The 22,907-nt window shown below is 35.3% G+C and overlaps 5 protein-coding genes across 7 annotated transcripts; all 5 read right to left on the reverse strand.

Moving 5' to 3' along the window:
• Positions 1 to 157: 157 nt before the first annotated feature.
• On the reverse strand, positions 158 to 9,597 carry LOC18591318 (exocyst complex component SEC3A). The gene is made up of 25 exons (XM_007017369.3): positions 9,260 to 9,597; positions 8,708 to 8,778; positions 7,828 to 7,908; positions 7,520 to 7,587; positions 7,257 to 7,359; positions 6,696 to 6,841; positions 5,955 to 6,072; positions 5,356 to 5,460; positions 4,904 to 5,005; positions 4,678 to 4,815; positions 4,307 to 4,435; positions 4,136 to 4,216; positions 3,980 to 4,054; positions 3,651 to 3,824; positions 3,423 to 3,573; positions 3,259 to 3,323; positions 2,795 to 2,965; positions 2,628 to 2,707; positions 2,279 to 2,360; positions 1,436 to 1,533; positions 1,238 to 1,346; positions 1,031 to 1,099; positions 869 to 934; positions 698 to 787; positions 158 to 487 (listed from the first exon to the last, which is right to left on the reverse strand). The coding sequence occupies exons 1-25, from the start codon at positions 9,432 to 9,434 to the stop codon at positions 377 to 379; spliced, it is 2,658 nt and encodes an 885-aa protein (XP_007017431.2). The 5' UTR covers positions 9,435 to 9,597; the 3' UTR covers positions 158 to 376.
• Positions 9,598 to 10,240: 643 nt separating this feature from the next.
• Positions 10,241 to 11,096, reverse strand: LOC18591319 (Disease resistance-responsive (dirigent-like protein) family protein). The gene has a single exon (XM_007017371.3). It carries the CDS (start codon positions 10,984 to 10,986, stop codon positions 10,438 to 10,440), a length of 549 nt encoding a protein of 182 aa, XP_007017433.2. The 5' UTR covers positions 10,987 to 11,096; the 3' UTR covers positions 10,241 to 10,437.
• Positions 11,097 to 11,249: 153 nt separating this feature from the next.
• LOC18591320 (DNA-directed RNA polymerase subunit beta (DUF616)) lies at positions 11,250 to 14,689 on the reverse strand. Its single transcript, XM_007017372.3, has 6 exons — positions 14,034 to 14,689; positions 13,653 to 13,873; positions 13,365 to 13,541; positions 13,119 to 13,274; positions 12,400 to 12,676; positions 11,250 to 11,800 (listed from the first exon to the last, which is right to left on the reverse strand). Exons 1-6 carry the CDS (start codon positions 14,434 to 14,436, stop codon positions 11,568 to 11,570), a joined length of 1,467 nt encoding a protein of 488 aa, XP_007017434.2. The 5' UTR covers positions 14,437 to 14,689; the 3' UTR covers positions 11,250 to 11,567.
• A 396-nt stretch (positions 14,690 to 15,085) lies between these two features.
• Positions 15,086 to 18,629, reverse strand: LOC18591321 (putative E3 ubiquitin-protein ligase ARI2). 3 transcript variants are annotated; one of them, XM_088809304.1, is made up of 7 exons: positions 18,175 to 18,629; positions 17,885 to 17,917; positions 17,486 to 17,768; positions 16,720 to 17,200; positions 15,845 to 16,393; positions 15,486 to 15,612; positions 15,086 to 15,359 (listed from the first exon to the last, which is right to left on the reverse strand). In XM_088809304.1, the coding sequence occupies exons 1-6, from the start codon at positions 18,334 to 18,336 to the stop codon at positions 15,513 to 15,515; spliced, it is 1,608 nt and encodes a 535-aa protein (XP_088665430.1). In that variant the 5' UTR covers positions 18,337 to 18,629; the 3' UTR covers positions 15,086 to 15,359; positions 15,486 to 15,512. The 3 variants fall into 3 exon arrangements, with proteins under 3 accessions (XP_088665430.1, XP_007017436.1, XP_007017437.1); XM_007017374.3 differs by having other exon boundaries at positions 15,086 to 15,326; positions 18,175 to 18,628; XM_007017375.3 differs by having other exon boundaries at positions 15,086 to 15,371; positions 18,175 to 18,624.
• A 1,840-nt stretch (positions 18,630 to 20,469) lies between these two features.
• RPS9 (ribosomal protein S9) lies at positions 20,470 to 21,601 on the reverse strand. The gene is made up of 2 exons (XM_007017377.3): positions 21,157 to 21,601; positions 20,470 to 20,930 (listed from the first exon to the last, which is right to left on the reverse strand). The coding sequence occupies exons 1-2, from the start codon at positions 21,496 to 21,498 to the stop codon at positions 20,643 to 20,645; spliced, it is 630 nt and encodes a 209-aa protein (XP_007017439.3). The 5' UTR covers positions 21,499 to 21,601; the 3' UTR covers positions 20,470 to 20,642.
• Between the last annotated feature and the right edge of the window lie 1,306 nt (positions 21,602 to 22,907).

The following is a 22,907-nucleotide window of genomic DNA, read 5'->3' on the forward strand; positions in this document are numbered from 1 at the left end:
ATTTGCTTTGTAAATCTTCTTTAACAATTTAATCTAACAGCAGAGTTGCATGTGCTTGACCTCGATTGTTGTTTCTGTCATGGCTGGTAAATGCAATCCAGGACGATTCGGGTGACACAGAAAGAATGGGAAAGGGACCACTGTACACAGGAAGAAATATTAAAAGCAGAGCAACGGCAATTTACATTGAACATGATACAATATTAACTTCTATCCGATAATGAATGAATATAATGGATGATTCGGTAATAAATTGAAATATTGGGGGGAAAATTGTGTATTACAATTAACAAGAAGAATAATTACAGCAAAGCTACTACAGCTCTCTAACTTCAAAGGGAACCACAAAAGATTGTACAGAGGGAAAATTCTGCCTTTACATGGAAGCAAGAAGGTCTCTCATTTCAGCCACTGAGGGTATGGTTTCGTTAGGGTAAATTTTCGCAACGAGTTGTGCAAAGCTATCATACTTGTCCAGAAACTCCTTCTGTCAAATTTGGAAGAAGAAAAACTAGTAAGTAACCAGGGCAAATATATCGCCAAATCAGAATGTAAGAAATCGAAGCAACAACCTCGAACTCCCTCCTTTTTCACCACACAACCTGTCCGTGTCTTTCTAATGCTCTTGCTCATAGCATTGATTCACAATACACTTCATTATTGCCTTGAGTAGTTTTAGAAACAGAAATTAGCTTACCTTGCACTTGTCCCACAAAGAGGGTAACAGTTCCTCAGATGTTAAGTTCTTCTGCAACTTCTTAGACATTGCAGCTATGGACTTGTCAACCTGTACGAGACAAGTCAAGATACAGATTTCACCATTCGAAACTAAAGGACATGATGTTCTGAAAGTTGTTGATCAACTCACCCCAGATAAACTGGATTTTAACATCTTCCGAAGATCCATTTTAGACAATCCAAGCTGGAAAGGTATCTGAAATTTGTGGAAGACACAGTCAGCCATATCATTCATATGTTAACAATCCATGAAAGTCTGAACATGGGAAAATACTATGATGAACACACTGACCTCTTCTGGTGAAATTGTAAACATTAAATCCTCAATCTTTCTAGCAAACTGGAAAAGTCGTTCAAATTGCTGCAAAGGGAAAAGAAATTAAAGAGTGAATCATGACATGAAAAGCTTTCCAGTATCTCCACAACTATTTACCATCACTGCTCAACAAGAAAATAATAAGTAAAGCAAAATAATAAGCCACCAAGGCAGATTACTTACATAATATATTATCATGCTGATATGTCGTGTACATGCTTGTTCATAAGATTCACTTGCTTGGTGATAAAATTTGGCTAAAGTGGGCACTACATTGGCCAGGTCATACAAGCTGTAAAGTGTGCATTGAGAGAAAAAAGAATTGCCATCAAGGACTTATATCCATAGCCATAGAAGAAATAGGAAGAAAAAGATCCAGACCTATTCTGAAATGCTGCATAGTTTTCTAAAAGAAATATATCAGCATATTTTGGATCCGTTTGAGCAATTTTTTCAAGAGTCACAAACATAATGCTAACCTGCCAAACAATATTTGCAATGTGAAATTTTCAGTGAACAAGGACATCATATTCAGAAGATAAACAACATAAGGAAAATTACAAAAAAAAAAAAAAAGAAGCATGATTTGAGACCATGACAGGAAAGAATTAATCTTATTAAGAAAACCAAAAAAGATAACAAACGCAGCCAAACAGAACATAAGTTTCTCCCTAAAAAAGGATCGCATTGAGACATCAAAATAGAACTATTTCTATATAGCCACACATGAGAGGTGCAATAATGCTAATTCCTTGGTCTTTTTTACAGGGAAGGTTGTTTTCTTAGCACCAATCAGCAGGAGTAGCTCAAAAGAATGCTTTGGCAACAAGCAATTTTGTGATCAAGTGGGCACCATCTGATGAGGTTAACATCTGTGTGGGCTTTAATTATGAACCACAGGGCTCGACTAAAACATGTCAAACACACATGTTAAACTTGAATCCCTTAATCTTCAGCACCATGTCATGTTAAGTAAATTGCTGATGTAAGTTTTGACTAATTCAGAAACAATTTTCAATTGAGAAAGTGCAGCTGGATGCATATATTTTCATAATGAGGTAACTATCTTATCACTCTATATCTGCAACACGAGGCTAATTAGTGGCAAAACTAGACCTAAGTACATAATTTAAGTCTTATCATGATGCTTAGGTTACTAAATGATCCATATCAAGCCCACTTAACCACTTAACAAGGATATCAGGCTCAAAAAAAAGGACTTACAAATTTTGTGTATGCTTGATCAACCAAGTCCCTAGATTGTCCCTGGATGTACTGTTCCATGCGGGTGGCTAGAGTTGCAAAGCTGAGTATAAGAAGATATGAACAGTTTAAAACCAACTGAACTACAATCTGATGGACAGGCAAATAATAAAGCATCAAATAAGAATATTAATCCTAGCTATTTTGGAAATAAAAATTTTACAGCATGCTGATGATATACACCTGAAAAAGCAAAAAACATTTAAAACCATTAATGACAAACAACTACTTCTAGTTTCCATTTTGGTATCAGCTTTAGACTCAAGTTTACAATCTCTGCAATCCTCACAAAGTCTAAGATTCACTTTACCGAGGGATGTATGATAAGACCCCCATCTGCCGCACATTACGCTCATTTCTTTCAATTTGATGACAAGCTTCATCAACAAACTGCAAAACAAAATTGCACCCTTAAACAGGTTTAAATTATACGAAATTGGAAAGGCTATAAAATTCTCAATTTCCATATAAATATACCCGGCTGAACTGCATAGAAATTCTTGACTCCAGGTCACCAAGCAGGAGACGCACAAATCCGGCTGCATCAGCCTTCTGGCCAGATAGATAGCGCTCTGTAATCCCATGCATGGATATGCAACGTAAAGGGTCAATCTTGTATGCCCAATCCACTACAGCATAAAAGTCTTCCTGTAATCCAGAAAAACAGAAACTGAGACTGCAAACCAGAGAGTACCTACATAGCAACATCATAAAGACGTGCTTATAGAAGCCAAAGGAGAACGAGTACAATAAAATAAAGAACGATAATAATATGCAAGCAACTTAAAAACAGGATGACCACTAACTAAAGGTACCAACAGTTGGGAAGACATTCATAATTTAAAATGTACTCCAGTTCCACAAACTCATAAAATATGTAAGAAACATAACAAGGAGCAACAAAAAATCTATCTGCAAAAGAACCCACTATGCTTACATACTTGAATTCCATCAAGCAAATCCTGAAGTGATTCATTTAATGACTGCAGATCTGCAGAAGTTTTACCTAGCAAAATCAAAAAGTTTCGACATTCATCAGAGTTTAAATCAGAGGAAAGGTAGATTCTTACCACAAATTATAAAGGCACAAGAGAAAAATGATTACCAGCTTTGCTGTCATTGTCATCAATGTCCATAATGCCCAGATCATCATCATTGGTGTCATCATAGGATCCACTTTTATTACCATTAGCAACACCTCCTGGGGGAACAAGTGCAGGAACTTCGAAGCACATGAAGTGTGCAAAGAAAGAACTCTGCAGTTTGAGCCATGAAGGAATTAAATTTCAATATATTAGGACGTAAGAAAATGTGTAAAAGAAAGGACTGCAACCTCATCAACAAGTAGTGGAATAAATATCGTCAGCATTTTGGCATAAGCATCGGAAACTGCAGAAGTGTCAGCACTATTCCCACTTTGACTGCCACCTGTGGAAGCCTCCAGCCAGACAGTTGGATTTCTTGATGCTTTTGTACTAGCACGAAGCTCATTGGCAAATTCACGAGCCTAAACAGAATTTAATGATGTATCAAACATTGTTACCAGCATAAAGCTCAAATGAGAAGCATTTCTTTTCTAGATAATTAAATGTTTTGTTTTACGCTCAAACGAGAAGCATTTCTTTTCTAGATAATTAAATGTTTTGTTTTACATTCCCCAACCTCTCGGCGCAGAAGTAAGTTAAGGGAGCTACAATAAGCTTTCCTCAAAGGACCCAAGCAACTCTTATCAAGACTCTGCGAATCAGCAGGAACAAAAATATTAGAAAAATCAAAACACCATGTTTTACAGATTTTAGAGTTGATCAGCAATTTGACCTTTAAATGTTGCAGAAGGCGGGCATATGTTCTGCATTTATACCGCAAATCAGCATGATCAGGCCTCTTCAACTGTCCCCGCTGTTTAAATGAAGCAGGTGAACAACAATAGTAATCCTCGTCACACACTTGATGCTTATCATTAAAACAAAAATAACACAAAGGAAATACCTGAGAGAAGTAGCTTTTGTCACTGATCATAAAATCTACCAAACTGGCAAAGTAGTTTCTCAAGAACTCAGAAGCTCTCCGGACAAATGTAGCTTTTAGTTTTTCGAGTTCTGCCCGCTTCTCTTTAACCTAAAATAAAGGCACAACAAACAGAAAGCTGTTTTTATCCTTAAGACCATATAAATCCAGCTTCAATGGCAAATATTAGTCCATTGCAAAGTTACTGAAAGTAAAAATTCCAGAAAGCTCTCTAAGTGAACATCAATATAACCAGCATGTGTTAAGCTGGTCATGTGCCACATAATCTACTGGATAATTTGCCTAACCACAAAATCATAGAAACTGGGGAGATGAGAGAGGAGATTCCATACAGCTCGCATATTTGCATAAGTAGAATCCAAGTTAGGAACTTCAAGGCCACGCAAAGCACCAGTTAACCACTCACATGCTTCAACATTTTGAAGCATGCGCGCCTCATCAAAGGGGCCTCCCGTGAGACATGCTGCATACTACAACCAATAAAAACATTGTTAGGGGGAATACAGGCTATATACCTTCGCTAAAGTCTAAACACACATATAGTGATAGATAAAATACCTCAGAAGGGACACGTAATCGTTCAAGAAGCTTATCGAGTTCTTCAATGAGTGCTTTATTATTTACAGATTGCATCTCTAACTTGTTGTTGCGGGTTTCTATCTGTATATTTTGAAAAAGAATTACATGCCCGCGTGAGAAGAGGTCAGATGTTGAAGTCAAGAATATATAATTTCTATCTTCAAGTTACTTAGTTTGAGGACAAAATTAGCAGCAAACTTGAAGCCCATAAATGATGCATTAACTTGGAAATTAGAACTATCCTGCTTCAAACAAGCTCCTGGAAGAGGGATGTGTAAAACAAAAAAGGTCAAAAGCCTATTTCTTCAAAGTAACAAAGTTCAATCAGTAAGTGTGTAAGGCATCGACATGATGGCAGCATAATGACAGACTAGAAGGGATGGAAACAGAGAATCCTACATATTAACAGACTGTCTATAAAAGGTCCCTACCGACTCAATATCTTCTCTCATATGTCGTAATTTAACATTGAAGATGCCTAACCATTCATCCATGTCATCAACACAATTTGATGCGGCCTCAAGCCCTTGCAATACCTGAAAGACCAAGAATAGAACAAGTATCTTAGTGAGCAACAAGCATATTATTAATAATGGTGAACATCAGCAGCACCAAGATTAATAAAGAATTTTTCATCTACAAAAACCAAAGAATGTCTAAATAGATAAAGCCCTCTTTGGCCAAAAAATATATATAAGCAATCGTAAAAGCCACGCAAAAGAGGGCAAATAAACAGAAGTTCCTCAAGCACAACATCCTCACTGGAACTGGTTAGGAGTGGGCAAACATGATAAGGAGCTGTCAGAGAAGAATGGCTAGAAGTCAAGGTAGAGAAATGGTGAATGTGGGTATATCCAAAATGGGAGTATAGATGACCGCATAGAATAGCTGATAAAACCTAATGCATAAGAGGATGCGAATGAACTAGAAGAGCCATTATGCATGGGAACAATGCAGGCCCATTTATTCTTAAATAGAGCCCACATAATGAGAGGGGAAAAAAAATCAAAAAACACAAATAGAAGAATACCTCTTCTACTAGAGGTTCACTTTCCAAAATAGCATGCACATTTGCTGCTTCCAGAGCAAGAAGCTCCCGCTTCAACCTTTCCGAAAAAGCCTCTGCTTCACCAATGCCCATGACATAGCTGCAAACCATGTTATGATCGAAAACATCAGGATGGGATTAAAGTACTTCAACATTTAGGGGTCAAAAGAATAACACAAAAAAAACAACATCTTGCTTTTCAATTATGCAAAGCAGATGAAGAAAAGAAGTCCAGAATCATAGACTGCCATGGAATTATGGATCAGTAGAAGAACCAACACGTATCTGCAAACCTTTTTTGTTCTGTTTCCAAAAAAATGACAAATATTACCGCCAGGATAAGAACTCCCCCCCCCCCACCCCACCCCACCCCCAACCCCAAAAAAAAAACACAAGGAATAGAACTATGACTTTAGCTCTTGACCCAACCATCTCAGAAATTTGGCAGATGATACATGAATATATTATTCTTTAACAAAGAAAATGCAAATGCAACGACATAAATACAAACATTCTTATCTGATATATTTCTTGATCTAACCAATAATACAATAAACACTTGCATATTAATTCCAAAGAATCAGACTGCAAGTATGTTTTATGCCTTGTGTCTACTCTGTCAATTTGCATTAACATTTCACACTCTAGAAGGAATCTATGCACTTGATTAAAGGTGAAGCACATCACTGAAGAACCTTAAGACAGAATAAAGGAACAACATACGTGCCCAAAAGAGCCTCCATGTCCTCTTCCTCAGCTTGAGAGACAAGTTCCTTTTCAACAGTCACTTTCAAGTCACTTTCTGTTACAGTAGTTGCAACTGGGCCATCTTGCTGATTACTTTGAGTAGTAACTGAGGGTGTATTCTCCTGGATACAGTATACAAGTCAAAGACAAGAAAGAAAAGATAAATTCAGATACAATTATTGAAATAAGATTTCTTGAATTTTAGAGGAAATTAAATATGCTTGAAATTCTAAGCACAATCAGGACACAACAATATGAAAATATACTCCTCATAATGGCCACCAATTCACAAGGACCAAGAAGTTAAAACATCCTTAAACTTGGCCACTAGGCACCAGCAACTAAAAGCTTATGATATCCTATGCTCTGCAAACGCTCATGCAAAACAATCTTGATTGAACGTAAGTAATCTTCAGCCACAATAAAAAAGTAATTACAGCTTTCTGTGAATTTGAAGTAATCTATAATTGGCATTAAAAAAGTTTAGTATCAATGCAACAGTCAAGAAAACTGAAAGAATAAAGTCATCACACTCACCTTAGCCCAAAGAGCCATCTCCACAACATCTATACCAACAACTTTGGGAAGACGACCAAGTACATCTTTGCATATGTTCAAGATACATAGTAAAAGGCGGTTCCTACAAAAATATTTAAGAAAGGACATAGAAAAATCAATAACTCTAAGCAACAACAGCCAATTGTAAAAAGAAAAATTAAGAAAAGAAGATGAAAGTTAATTTTGTTGGAGTACCAAAATAGAAGGAGAGTAAAAGGGGAAAAAAAGAAACATCAATGTACCTGTCATCAATGTTGCGCATAGTCCACTGAGGTGGTGCAACACTCTGACTTCTGAGGTTATCAAATCCCTATAAGAAGTTCAGTTAGAAGCATAAGAAAAAACCTCATGCAGGGAGAGCATGCAAAAGAAGTTTAAAACTTTCAAGGTAGAAATAGCTTCTATTTCTGCTCAACTGCTTTTTTAAATCACATAGTTGCTAAGCAGTGTTTGCTACTGGAATTGACAAAGATCAAAGAATATACAGCTTTTCAACAGAATATTCTTATTACAATAACAACAAGTACAAAGAACAAAAGAAAGGGCTTACCAAAGTGAAAGTACATCCACTGGGGTCATTAGTTATAACCTCCACCTTTGAAAGATGTTTCAGCTTGTAAAGCTTAGCAGGCTGCGCAATTTTAAACAATTCATATGTCAATATATGATCTTAAAATTCACCATTCAAAAAAATATATATTGATCTTAAAATTAATGTAACTATAATATCTACTAATTAAGAACCTCATTTTTAATCCAATAGTTGACTTCCCTTTTTAATTGGTTGTTAATAAATTTTGCTTTATCTTTATACTAGCGATATTCTCTTCTCAGTACTGCTAAAAGTGATTGGTATAAACGATTCAGTGTTTCACATGATGACGTAGACAAATGGCTAGCTTTATTTGGTTATTTGTTTAATCATTACTTTTATTTATAGCAAACTTCAGCAGAAAAGGGAACGTTATGATTCTTATGAACAATAAACAAAGCTAGCTCCAAATTTATCATGGCTATCTTATGACTCTTGATCCAAAACTAATGCACTGAAAAGACAATTAATCAGACACTGACAATTCATCATGGATGCATAAACCTGATGTATGATAAACAATAATCAACTTTATCAGCACCATGAAGCCAGAGAGGCAAGCAGATGTACCAACAAAGTCCTAACCAAAAAATTGATAAGACATAAAAGCTGACCCAGCTCAGCCTCAGAGACCAAAACCTATTACAGGTAAGCCAAATGCAACCTCATGATGACCACACCAAATGTCTGAGTTCAGCTTTAGTAAGCTACTATGTAGGACCAATATAACAAGTCTTACAGAAAAAAGAATGATAAATTCCTTTGATAATCTTTCTGCGACTTATTCTTGTTTGTCCTAACCGACATTGTCTGAAAGATTATAACAAGAGACAATTACCTCAAGAACTCCACCTGTAGAATATTTCATGACTCGCAGAAAAGCTTTAGTCCGCTGACCTTTTGATTTCACTGCACAAACCATAGGTCTTTCGTGACCTTCTATTAAAGGGAAAAGTATCCATTCAAAAGAGCATAATCTTTTAAATCTAATTCAGATTAACTTAAAAACGCATCATAATTACTAGCATCCGTCTTCGATGAAAAGAAGCTTCAAGAATCCAGCATTATTTCAAACAAGAAACCCACAGTTGACCAAAAAGGCATCACGTACCACTCCAAATTCTAATCATATTATTTTAATTCAAAAACCTTTACAAAGCATAGCTTAATATATCTTGAATTTGAACTCTCCTACCAATTTTGCATAATTTTACTATCTTCACGGTTAGTTCAATAGTTCAACGCTATATTTAACACAATCCTAGCATAATCAACAAAATTTCAATCCAAAAGAAGTAAAAGAAAAATACTACATCCTAATTTGAAGTAGAGAAAACATTGTCAGATTACGGATACGAACTTCGATAAATAAGAAAAAGAAATGACTTACTGGAAAGAGCGAGGACTCTCGGTTTAGCCATGTGACGGCCCAATTTGCCAGATTTACCCCAGATCCCGCGGCTTTTAGCGACGCGAATCGACATCACGATCTTCTGCTTCGTGCCTTCGATTGCGGCCTCGCAAGCTCGCCTTAGCTCCTCGTCGTCCGCGCTCGATTTCGCCATTTCGTTTTCCTTCGACTCTCCCCTTCCTTCTCCAACCGACGTGAGCTTCCCAGGTGCCCAATCTCTCAAAGAGAGAGAAACAAAAAAACAAAGAAAGAAAAGAAAGGTAGAGAGAGAGAGAAAGAAAAAGATGAATGTGAAAAATGCTCGAGTAACAGTTAACAAACACGGACCGACAAATGAAAAGTAATAATAAGCCGGCTTTTAAAATGATCGAAGAAAATTCCAAAATCGGCGATCCGGTCCGATTCGTCTGTCTAAATTCGCCCGGTTAAACCCGGTTTGAAGCCTCTCTCTTTATATTATTATATACAAAGTACTCCAACGTGGGTCAGAGAGTCCAACTCAAGTGGGTCAGTGCCAGTCTAAACAACTGTTCCAACAGGCTGCATATCATGGCTCAACTACTAGTATCATTATCAGGGCAATTAATTACACATTAATAATTCTTCATTAACAATTGCAATGCTATAGACTATAGGTTCGGTATTGGATTACCTACATATTTAACTCAAATTAATTATAACTTCATAATTTATGATCATTTTGAGCTAATATGATTAAAATAAAGATGGTCTAAAGTTTGCAATGTCAAAAGTATTAATAATATTTTGATAATTGGGTTTGATTCTTATATTTGAAGAACTTTGCTTTTAAATTTTAAATATTACGAATATTAGGATAATAAGAGTGAGTAAGTCGATACAATGAAGATATCATATAATTAAATAAAATAAAATATCACGGATCTCGTAGAGATGAGATGAAATGTCCTTTACTTGACTTTGGACATCTTCCTTTTGCTGTGTTGTCAATAAATCTGGAGCTATTATTAATGATTAGTACAAGGTATCTGTCGTACAATTATATTGCAGCCTCATGTTGGAAAAGCTTAACCAATAGGACTTGGGGTTAAAATTGCAATATGATAATTTGATAGCTTGGAAAAATGATAAATGGAAAGAAGGATATCTCGAACAGATGATTCTTGGGTTTTCTTCTTTCATCCTGGAATCCTCTGAGATCGATTAGGGAATCTAAGCTGGAGCTTCACATGGTAAGTGGCATCAGCTACAGATGACTGGGAAGAATCAGTCTGCGCAAAAAGGGCAAGCCCACGTGCAAATGCGAAGGACCCTGTTCCTCCAACCACCGTTAGCTCCTCTCTGTCCTTGTGCTCAACGTGCTTGGCCTGCACACTTAGGCTGCCAGAAAACTCGGGTGTCTCAAAAGTGAGATAAATGATATTGAATTCAGAGTTAGCAAAATGTTCAACCGGAATAATGAAGCCTTGGGCTTTTCCAACTACTCGGGACGTGTTCTCAGGTCCCTCCGTGAGAGCTCGGTGAAAGATGAAGGCTCCTGTATCTGATTGGGGAACAGGTTGGATGCTGGAGCTTGAAATATGTGGCCGTTGGATGTACAAGGACAGAGCCAGCCAAGGTCTGGAGGGGTTCTTTGCCTTGTGAGCTACTGGTGAGAGCAAGGTTAAGAGAATGACTGCCAGAATGGCTAAAATAACTGCTAAGCAGAATATGATTCTGGGAAGCATTTTTTGTAGAATTGGATCAGCCTCAAATCAATTGCTTGAATCGATATGCATCTTTTGAGAACACTTTAATACAATTGGATGTTGAAACTTAACCTGTTCCTCAGTGCTTAATGCTTTTGGCCACCTAATCCACTTCTTCAGCTTTAAACCTAAACCCTTAGAAACCATGGAAGTTCCTGGAATTGAGTTAACTGTGGGCCTTGAGTAGGTAAAACTTGTAACTACACATGATCATTTAAGGGGGATAAAGAACTACATATATATGATCAAGAAGAATAAGAATAAGAATAAGATTCAATTCATCCACCTTACAACCAGATCTCTTAGTACACTGATAGATACAAAATTTACTTTAGCAATGTATCTAACCAAAAGAATAATGAATTTTCTCGTAGTAAAAAAATTGAAGAGGCAAAAGATGGGGAGGAGAAGAGATAACAGGGCAATTCTAAAGGCCAGTGCTACCTATAAAACATGTAAGAAGAGATAACAGAATGATTAAGAGTAAAAGTACAGCCTGTATGCCCCCAGCATCTCTGCGGTAATGGTCAAGAAGTTGAAATGGTAGCACAGCAATAACATCAACTCGTCAAAGGCTTAGCCTTGCGTATGTGGCCCATGCTATTAACAAGATCTTTGCGTGTGCAGACTGGAAACATGTTGATGTTCTTTAGCACTTTCAACCGCCAGAGAACATATGGAAAGCTCAATTGATCCCTTGAAGTGAAACGAACAACCTCATTAAACCAGAGGCACATCAACAGATTAGTCAGAGGTGAATGCTTCCTCACAATAACAGAGGCTTCATTTAGAGCTGTACAAAAGAGCAAAAAGCAAATCAAAATTTTGCACCAAAATAAGTTTAAAGGTATATTCCAGTTATCTGGACAGGGTCCAAGCAATTATATTCCCCTTCTTTCTGCATTTTGTTCATTTTCTCTGTATGCAACAAACAGGTCAAAATGGTCTAGTAGCTTCCTTCCCAATTACTGGCCTCTCTCACTATCAAGGTTTTTCATATGGCCATGGTTGCCTTAAATGCCACCACATGCAGCCAGGCTGCAGAACCCTAAGCAAGAATGCCAGAGCCAATTTTATCAAACCTTCATCTGGAGCGCGGATAAATAGGTACAGGCAGTAAAAGCTTTCTAACACATAAATAACAAATGGCTTATTGCTGCCTTCTAGGTCCAGCAATGCAATGCAACCCTCAAAGACCAGGAGCAGTGGAATTCAGACAATTTAAACCAGAATGGACACTGAATGATGAAAAATATATTGCCTATGGTATACAGATGAAATTATGAAGTCATGCCAATTGTGGATCATCACTCTCCTTGACCTTTATCAATAAAGGTTACTTGTCTTTGTGATATCTTCTACACAACCAAGAAAGAGAAGACAGAAGAATACCTTTCTTTCCATTAAATCTCTTGTCCTCGGGAAGACCATCATGACGATACTGAGTAATTTGCACCTCAACTTCTTTTGGTGTGGCTTTATGTTTCTTGACAACAGCCTTCGCCTCATCATAGACACTACTTCGAGCTCCGTGCTCTGAAATTGCAAGCATGGAATTCCTACGCCAAAGAAGAGCTTCTAATACACCTAAAGGATCCCTCCTGAATTGGGATTTTGAGTCTACCCAAATAGAATACTTTGAATTAGGAAAGAGCCGATGGGGCAACATCTGATAGCCAAAAACTCGTTAGATAATCATTCTTTCATGAAAATCCTTAGCACACATGTTAACACACAGATGCATAAGCATCAAAGCAAACAAATGTAAGAAGGGAAGAAAATGGCCAATAATCCACATATTACATGTTGCTGAATGTTCATACTTTCTCTAAGACCATTTACAAAATTTGAGGTCAAATTCAATTTTTAAGTACTCACTTCATGGATATATGACTATAATGATCTAAAATCACCAACAAATGATAGCAGATGAACAACGCAAATACAAGAAAAAACACTAGTGGTGACAAATGAAGAAGAGGAGTTTAAACAAGTCCTGAACAAGAAGAATAAGTTGATAGCAATCTTGAGCAGCCAGAAAGACAAAATGTTAAGAGATCAAAAAGTGAATAACATCTAGTATTTTGCTGGTTCACCCATACCCATCATACCTTAGGAATTTTCCCATTCAACCTTTGGTCTACAAAAGGAAGATTTTGTACAATCACAATACGCCATTTCCCAATAAAGCCGTCCTCACCAATTTTATTGCCCTGTGATTCCTGTGCCGAAAGAGTAATTTCATCCCAGAATGCAACATAGCAAACCTGCACAACAAGTCGCAGAATTCAAGTAAAAACTCAAAATGTTGAACATCTAAGCCAAAAAGTTAAGTCTTCCGCATCATATATGCTCACCTTCTTAAGAGATGCCTCTGACATTCCTATAGGCTGATAAAGATCATCTCCACCTCCAAATGCACAAGTAGAAACCACAACTTTGCAAGTTTGCATATAACTTTTGTCCTTATCAGATATTTTAAAACCACCATTTTGACTAAAAAATCCGCAATGTACAACAGCAGTTTCATTCACCTGGACAAACAATTTCCATACAGATATAAGCATAATCCAGAATACTAAAAAAGCAAACATTTTTCAGGTGTAACAGTAAAAATTCACCATTCTCTTCAGTGAGGTTCAAACCTTGAAGCTTGCTTCTCTCTCATCAAGAGTTTGGTTTCCGGTGAATAGATTAAATCGCGTGCCATTAGTACGCTGCCAAGAGAGGGTAGATTCCCCCCCACCGAAAGGTGTTTCATGGTCTGATATGTACACCAATCTTTTAACAGGCTTACTAATAGATTCTTCATCGACAGGAATATCCAGATGTTCAAGTTCCTCAGCTGGTAGGAGCTTCAAGCAACCTGATAAATTCCACAAACATTATGTCATTTATTCATATTTTCTAAATACGTCCTACTTGACAATAATTGTGGTCCCAAAATTTCCTATTTCTCTTTAAGCAAAGCTAAAGAAAATCCCTTTATAAAAAAAAAATTGAGATTTAATTGATATTCTACTTACGTTCTCTAACACCACCGACAACATGAGTGGTTGGATCGAGCCGGTTCAAATTGCTGTCAATTTTCTTTTCTTGACTCAGTTCTTTCAATTTACTAAGTTCTAAGTTACCCAACAAATTGGGCTTCTTCACTTCATTAATTTCCGAGTTTACAACCAAACCGGGTTTTCTACCGATCCTGGTGGCCTCGAAAATGAGCAACACAGCGGCGGGAAGGAAAATGAGAAGCGTCCAGTATTTGACGAATAAACGGATGAGTCGCTGAGTGAACTCGGTCCTGGCTCGGTGGTGGCCGTGTTTCTTGCGTTTCCTTCGGACGCGGACTCGCATTCGGCCGAGTTCGTCGGATTCGTCATCTGAGACCGAGATTGAGATGCTGTTGGTGTTGAAGATTGAAGAGGACATCGATTAAGAATGAGGATGGAAAGAATCGTAGAGATTTGAATTGGAAGAACGGAAATTAATGTGTATGGTCAGGAATCGAAATTGGGATTTGGGGTTTAGGGTTTCGATGTGGAAAATTGCTGGCGCTAAACTCTGGAACACTAGGATACCGGGAACTGGAACTCTGACGCTAAGCAGTTAACTTCGTTACAATGGAGGCAGCTGGGCCCGCTACCTCAATCTTCGTTTTTTTGTTCTTTTTTTTTTTAATGAGAAATTTTTTCTCATACTAAAGAGTTATTGGAATTTAAAAAAAATTCAAATCAAATATCGATAAATAATTAAACCGTTCCATGCAGAGTTAAATTAAAAAAAAAAACTATTTTAAGGCATATTTTAGAAATTATTTAAATTATATAAAATTTAAAAATCAATTTTTTAATTTTTTTATTCGAAAAAGAAGGGGTTCAAACCTGAGCCTAATTCGACAATATAGAATCCATAATATGAACAAAATAATGATAGATTTATGTATTCGTAAATTGTAACATTAATAACATAAGTAAAATACATGTAATAGTTAAATTCATCAACCTAATCTTATTCAATTTATGATAGAATAGACATTATTTTATAATATTCTTTCATCGCATACATAGATAGATAAATAGATATTTAAAGAAGTTTTTAAACAATTCTAAGTACATGAAAATTACACTTATAGACATTAATGTCATCATTTATGCAAAAAGCCACTGCCTGCTCCTAATAAACTGCTTCCTATACATCAAGGCTGAGGAATCAATGATTTTTCTTCATGCTTTCCTCAGGGAGCAAGTTACAATCAGCACTTTTGTTCTTCTCTCCCACAGCTTGATTGTTTGGTAGAGCACCTAAACTGACCCTGGAAGCTGAATAATAGCCGAGAAGATCCATCGTTTCACCTAGGTTAGTAGCTATTAGAAGATATGTTAGTCATATTAATTTCAGGAAATTAAAATTTGAAGGAAAAATAGATCAAGCATTCGACACCAAGAACAATTAGTGTTAAAGAGTTATAATTTGCATACCATATGTGAATCTCAGTGTCCCAATAATTAGGATGAAGCTTTCTCCACACCCTTTGACCTGTAAGGAGCTATTCTCTGAACTGTCCGCTGCAGGGAACCCAACAAATCTGTCTCTATATATTCATACCTATGCATGATCAAACAGATATGTTGATTTATCAGTCTATCACTTCTCAAAATGAATCAACTCTACCAAAACCTCAAGTCAGAAGTCTGAACTACAATGACACCCTCCAATATGCAACTATGATAGTTATGGTTCGATTAATAGAAACCTACTATTAATACATAGTCCTAATCAATGCATTTAGATGTAATATCAGATACAAGAGAACTTAAGGTTTAAATGACAGACTTACAAGTTTCGGCAGAGATTATCTGTAGTCACAGAAAGAGCAATAATCCTCATTCTAAAACTCAGAATGTCATTCTCAGAGTAGGTATCAAACTTCTCCTCTAAAATTGAAGAAAGCTTCTCAACATTAGCCTCAAATTGCTGCTGTTGATCCTCAAACAAATTTTGTTTCATTTTCCTCTCTGTCTTGCTCATTTCATCTTTGAATAGGTCATCACCAAACATATAGTATGCAAATGCATAAGAATATGAAAGAATCCGCCTTGATCTAAAGAGCCTGTAGAGTCCATTTATTATCCAACTGAAATCTTTAGATGTTGATAAATTTTCCTCCAGTATGTTTATTTTCCCCATTATTGATTCCTTCAACTTAGATTCAAGCTTAAAAGAATCTATATGAGCTTTATATCGATTGTGGTAGTGAATATAGCGCTCAAGGTAGTGCTTTGCAAGCACACGTTTCTTCTCATGGTCGTCCTTATATCGCCCACAACTGTGACCAGCAATAGATGTATTCGTGTGTTCTTTACCAGTAGCACCACCACAGAGCCAACTGCATCAATAGGAAAGAAGTTACAATTTCCAAATGCTTTTCAATTGATCTAGTAGTCAACAGAATAATCATGTAATATAACAAGAAATCACCCAACATAGTCCATCTAATTAACCAACTAAATTACACAGTTTCATTCTCACAAGTATTTATCCATTAACATAAGAAAGCAATCGAAGTAAAATGTGACAGGACTTTTTGATAATTCCTCTAGTCCAAACTTCCTTACCAAGACTTTATGTCCATACCAGTAATTATGTTGCAAAATGGAACAGAGATCACAAAATATTATATTATCTGCAAAAGATGGAGATAAGAGCTCTCACCAAAATGATTGCCCACAGAAACAGGATACATGGTTGCAGCCTCCATTCTTTTCGACTGGTTTGCGACATTTTGGACAAGGCTTTGTGTTGATTGTAATCCAATTAACTGTCTCTGATTCATCATGGCACTTCTTGGACCAGAGTTCCCACATGAGACAAGAACAAGGTGAATGAGCTTCAGATAAACAACTAAAACAAAACTGCATGCCACATGGACATTCAACCTCGCAAAGTTCGTCATCCTCAATCTGTAGTGCATTTCCACAATGAGGGACGCTGGGGCACCATTTAACTCTTCTATTGTCCTCAATATATGATTCTAAAAGAAAACGATCAAATTTCTCTGAAAGATTCGGATCCCTTCTGCTAACTAATTGTCTGATTTTTTCTTCATCACAAACAGCATTACACTTGTGTGCCATGCATCTAATGCGTCGACTCTGGCCCCCATTTATCTTCACAACAAAATGTTCAGTCCAACCTAAGCAGAGAAACAGATAAGAAAGATTTCAGCCTCCTCATTAAGATTAATTTTCTGGAAAGACAGAGCAACCCAATTCCAGAACTTTTTTATGGAAACATAGCCTACAATGTACTTCAGCATTGGAACAATTGAATGTAAATACCAAGATTAAATGTCTATTTAAGCATAAAGGGAAACTACAACTGTGAAAATTCATGGAAACTATGACTGTGACAATTCATGAATTTTCCCAAAGCAGACATTACAAAAGAAAACATATTTGATTTATGGCAGCAAACTCACAATCATTGCAAAAGTAATGACCACAGTCCATAACAGTCAGCATATTGCCCGATACATCATCATAGCAAATATTGCAAGTAAAGGTAGAAGACGATGACTGGTACGGGAAAAGAGCATGATCATCCAGCACTTGTACACCTGCTGCAGCAAACAATTTATCTTTATCATACTCAACAAGCACTGCAAGCACCTTATCCACGTCCCAACCATAATGAATAAGCAATGTTCTCGCATGGTGTTCTTTCAAAGATAACAAGTCCATTACTCTGTGTAAATCCTCCTTCTGCACCAACAAACAGCCACTCTTCAGTAACCATTATTTCTATAAAAAATCAAATACAACTACAAAATAAGAAACAAGAGACAAAATTGTAAGTACAGATGCAAAATAGGCTCTACCTGAGCAGCCAAGAGAGATTCCTTTGTGATCACCTACCAAAAACAGAGAAAATTATGCCAAAAAAAATAAAATAAAATAAAATAACTTCTTTTTGTTTAATTCTGGAAACCTAACAGTGATAAATATATTAATATATAAGGCAGAAAAAAAGGAAAATAACATATTAATATATTCATGCCTGGAGCCGAAATATAAATTTGACCGTAATTAAGCTCAAAAACAACAAAAAGAATTCGAAGAAAAATGTGATTCTCAACGAAGAGTGAAAGAACCGAAAATGACGAGTAACCTTAATGGAAGGAAGGTTCGCGTAGGCCGAAAGCAACTCAGGCTCGAGGGCTTGAAATCCAACCAAAGAGTCATCTCCTCCATCGTCGTCGCAATAATCACCATTATCATCTTCGTAATCGTTGTAATAATACTCGCCATCGCTACTCATATAATCACCCATTCCAATTCCCGATCAAAAAGAACGCGAAAACGCTCTCGATTGAACGTTTCGATCAAATCAAATCAAACAACATAAAAGAGAAAAGCGAAGAAGGCTTGCTGACGAAGCAAAACGGTGGAATGGAGCCGGAAGCGAGTTATTCCTTTCACTTCTTCTCCGGCTCAGAGTGAGCTCACGATCAAGGCTTCGACTGGTGAGAGGCGTGAGACAAGAAACTCTTTCTTCAGTGTTTTTTTTTTAAATAGAATTTATCCTTGAGTAACGGCGAAGAGTTCGCGTTTCGCGCCGTTATTTTTTACGCCGTTAGGATTAATTCCAGTTTTTATTATTGTTTTTGCAACTCGGGATATATAGTAGGGCGGGACTCGGCGAGCAGGAAGAATAACATACCACGCAGTGTACCAGTTTAATCGTGCTACTTGGAAATTTGCATTGCCACTTGGATCGGAAGCGTTTAGCGGGTTGCGTTAGCGTACGCGCAGTCGTATACGTGGCTTTAAAGTACTGGTTTAAAGTCGTATATCGCGTACGCCCTAGATTTCTTCCAAAAGCTTTGTTTATTTGTCCATTATTGCTTTTTGACTAGTTTGATAAAAAACTTTATTAATAAATGTACGATGAAAATTAATTTTCTCTTTAGTCACACTCTTTGACTCGAAGTTAATCTAGATAATATAACAATGACAAACTATTAAATAACAAAAGAGTATTTAATACAATAAATTATTTTTCTATTCTATAAGAAAATAAATAGTTTCAAAAAAAAAAGAAATTAAAGTTGTTTACCAAACTAACCAATTTTTTTCCAAAATTAAATAATAATTACTCGTTAAAAATAGATATAATATTTTAAAAAAATTTAAAATATTCAAATAAATTTAAATAAAATTTTTTATTACGTGATTAATAATTTTTAATCAAAATATCACTTATATTTTTATGTCATGTGATATTAACGTAACATGTTGATATATTATTATAAATAATGAAGTAACATGTTGATGTGATATGATAGTACAACCACGTGGTATTTTTACTATTCATGTCAAAGCCATGTAAGTATATAATGATAAATGACGTTCATTAATCATAAGAACTTAATCAATACAAAATTAAAATATAAAATTTTGATAGAACGTAATAAAAAAATAAAAATTTATTTAAAATTTTTGAATTATTTATAGACTTTTTAAAACATTATACTTTAAAAATATAAATTTTGCATTGCTTCCATAATTTTAAAATGATTTTTTATACACATTTTAATTCTATGACATGCTAAATTAAGATTATATATGTTTAACCCAAAAGTTTTAACAAATTTTTTGGATACATAACTATATTTTAGTAGAAAAAAAGTATCTTTAGAGTTTATATTTTTTTGATAGTTACATGCTAGCAAATCCACATTACACAAATTTAGTCTATTATAAGATTTATTAGAAAAATATAAATTCAAACATTATTTCTCTTTATTATATATCAAGGAATTGATAAATTAATATGGGAGGGGACAAAAGCAAATCAATTAAACCTAAACATTAAGCTTCAAAAACAATCACCATCAAATCACTTTTCCCACATAAAATAAAGGAAAAGAAACCCTTTTTTTTCTTTTCAAGTGTACTATTCATTTTGAGGACATATAAAAGAAAGGGTCATGTTATGATTTCAAGCATAGGATCTTTGCTTTTGTTTTAAAGCAGAAGAATGTGATGACTTCTAATGGATGTAAACCTCTTTCATCAAAACAAATTCCCCATTTTATAATGTGAAAATAGCCGAAAGTGCATGGCTCACATCATTATTTTCATGATATTGAGATACTCCAAATCATTAATTATATCATTTGGAGATTAATCCTAATTAAGAGAATGGTTAATGAAGTAGACAAAGGCTTGGAATGGAAATTTTAGGAGGTTAATTTTGATCCTAGCCTCCCTCCAAAGGCCTAATCCTTTCCTATAACATGAATTAGTTTGGTAAGTTTAGTATCAAATGCTACTAACATATCTACTTATCCAATCTCGGCTTGATATATGCTGCCATGGGTTCTCCATTTTCCTGTTTATTTGAATCTCTCACCAGTGGACAAAAGGGAGAACAGGGATTGAAACTACAGATCAATATTCCTGACTTGAAATGCAAGAGAATGTTATTGGGGAATCAGATCTACATACAAAAAGGGTTCTGACAATTTGGAAATGTAAGATATCAGATCATCAAGAAGCTTAAAGAAATGGCAACGACAAAGATTTTCTACAAACCAACAAACAATGGTGTATTCCAAGTTTCCAAACCCTTTTTTAACGTTTGGAGTACTGTGGAGCTTTACGAGCCTTTTTGAGCCCAACTTTCTTCCTCTCCACGACTCTGGAATCCCTGGTCAAAAGCCCTTCTTTCCTCAACGGGCTGCGATGGTCCTCACTCACCTTGAGCAATGCACGGGCAATGCCCAGGGAGATTGCCTGAGCCTGTCCCGAAAGGCCACCCCCATGAGCTTTGACAAATACATCGTAACTAGTCTCGTACCCCAATGTCACCAATGGAACTTTTATGTACTGCAGCCACAACGGATTCCCTTGCAGATACTCCTGCATCAGAAGTTTAAAGCATTAAAAAAGGCAATTCTAATGAGATTCCTTAAGTTGTCTTTGGTTCTTGGTTTTCATACTTGGTTTTTTTGCTTGCCCACATACTTGAATTATTCCCACAACACAAACAAATCATCAAACATCTGAAAGACAACTAATTGATTATTACAGAACACAGGAAATTCCCTCCTAAAAATAACCCAGAAACCGAAGGGTTAAAAGTTACCCTGGCGTCACGGTAGTTGATGATGAACTTTCCGGTGCCTTCCTGGAGAACCACACGAGCAATGGCGCTTTTCCGGCGTCCCGTCCCTATGATAGTCTGAGCCGCGAACCCACCGGGTAGCCTGGACTTAACGTACTTCTTGAGGTCCTCTACCGGTTCCGATTCAGGTGGGGCAGCAACGGTGGCGGAGATGGAGAGGGAACGGGTGGTTTTGGAGAAGAGAGAAATGGGGACGGATTTTGGCGGTTGGGGAATTGAGACACTGTTTGGATTCCGGGAAATTTGAGAGGAAAATGAGAGGGAAGAAAGGGATGATGTAAGGGAAGATATAGAAAGAGCCATTGTTTGTGGGAAATTGATTGTTATTAGAAATTTGGTGGTATTTTGTGACAGTGCTGCTGGCGAGGAGCAGGGCAAGCTGAGACTGGGAGAGCCAGAGAGGATAACGTACGAGGAATAGACGATAATGTCCCCAAGCATGTACGAGGTACGACGTCGTATTATTCGAGTTCGTTTTGGACATAATTGGAGAGTCACCTTAATAGCACGTTTGGTTCGCGGAATAGATAAGAATAGAATAGAATAGCTATTACATGAAAATAGAATGAGATGAGAATAGAATAGAATAGGTATTACGTAGTTTGGTATGATAAATGGAATAGAGTAGGAATGATTATTATGACGTATTACAGTATTTTGTTGGTAAAAATAACTTTGAAATAAGAAAAGAATAAAAATAAAAAGATAAAAATACCCTTTATTATATAATGATTATTTAATTTTTATTTTATTTTTTAAATATTAATATTTTATTTATAATCTAATCATTAATATTACAAAATACTAATATTTTATTTATAATTTAAATGTTATAATGATTATTTATTTTTAAATTATTTTATTTTTAAACATTAATAATGTATAATTTATTTAAAATATTAAAAGTTGATAGTTTAAATATTAATATTTTATTTATACTTTAATCATTAATATTAAATGTTATTGTGATTATTTATTTTTATTTTATTTTATCTTTTAAATATTAATAATTTATATTTTTAAATATTAATAGTTGATTATTTAACTATTAATATTTTATTTGTAATTTAATCATTAATATTATAAAATACTACTATTTTATTTATAATTTAAATGTTATTATGATTATTTGTTTTTATTTTATTTTTTAAATATTAATAATTTATAATTGATTGAAAATATTAATAATTGGTAATTTAATTTATAATTTAAATATTATTATGATTAAAATATTAATACTTTTAATTAATTTTTAAATTCAAAATATTTTATAATATATAATTAATAACTTAACCTTTTTATTATAATAAGATTTATTTTTCTCTATTTGCATTTTTCATTTTTTAATTTAAATTTCACTTAATAATTTAAAAATTAATATTTTAAAATACTAATTTTTTATTTATAATTTAAATATGTTATAATTAAAATATAAAAATATTAATATTTTATATTTTAATTTAAAATATTAATTTTATAAATTTAAATTTATAATTTTTAAAAATAAATAATGACATTTTAGTCCAAAATGTATAAATTTTGTTCCCATAGGTGTGGAATAGCTAATACCATGGGGATGGTGGTATTAGCTATTCCAAGTTTTTGCCTAATTTTAAAGAATAGTCATTCCTTTTGGAATGGCTATTCCTTCCCCAAGAGCAAACCAAACAAGGGGATAAAATTTTGTAAGGAATAGAGGGGGAATGGCTTAG

Source organism: Theobroma cacao, chromosome 8 (genome assembly GCF_053813885.1).
Source record: "Theobroma cacao isolate CCN51 chromosome 8, ASM5381388v1, whole genome shotgun sequence".
In the NCBI taxonomy this organism is placed as follows: domain Eukaryota; kingdom Viridiplantae; phylum Streptophyta; class Magnoliopsida; order Malvales; family Malvaceae; genus Theobroma; species Theobroma cacao.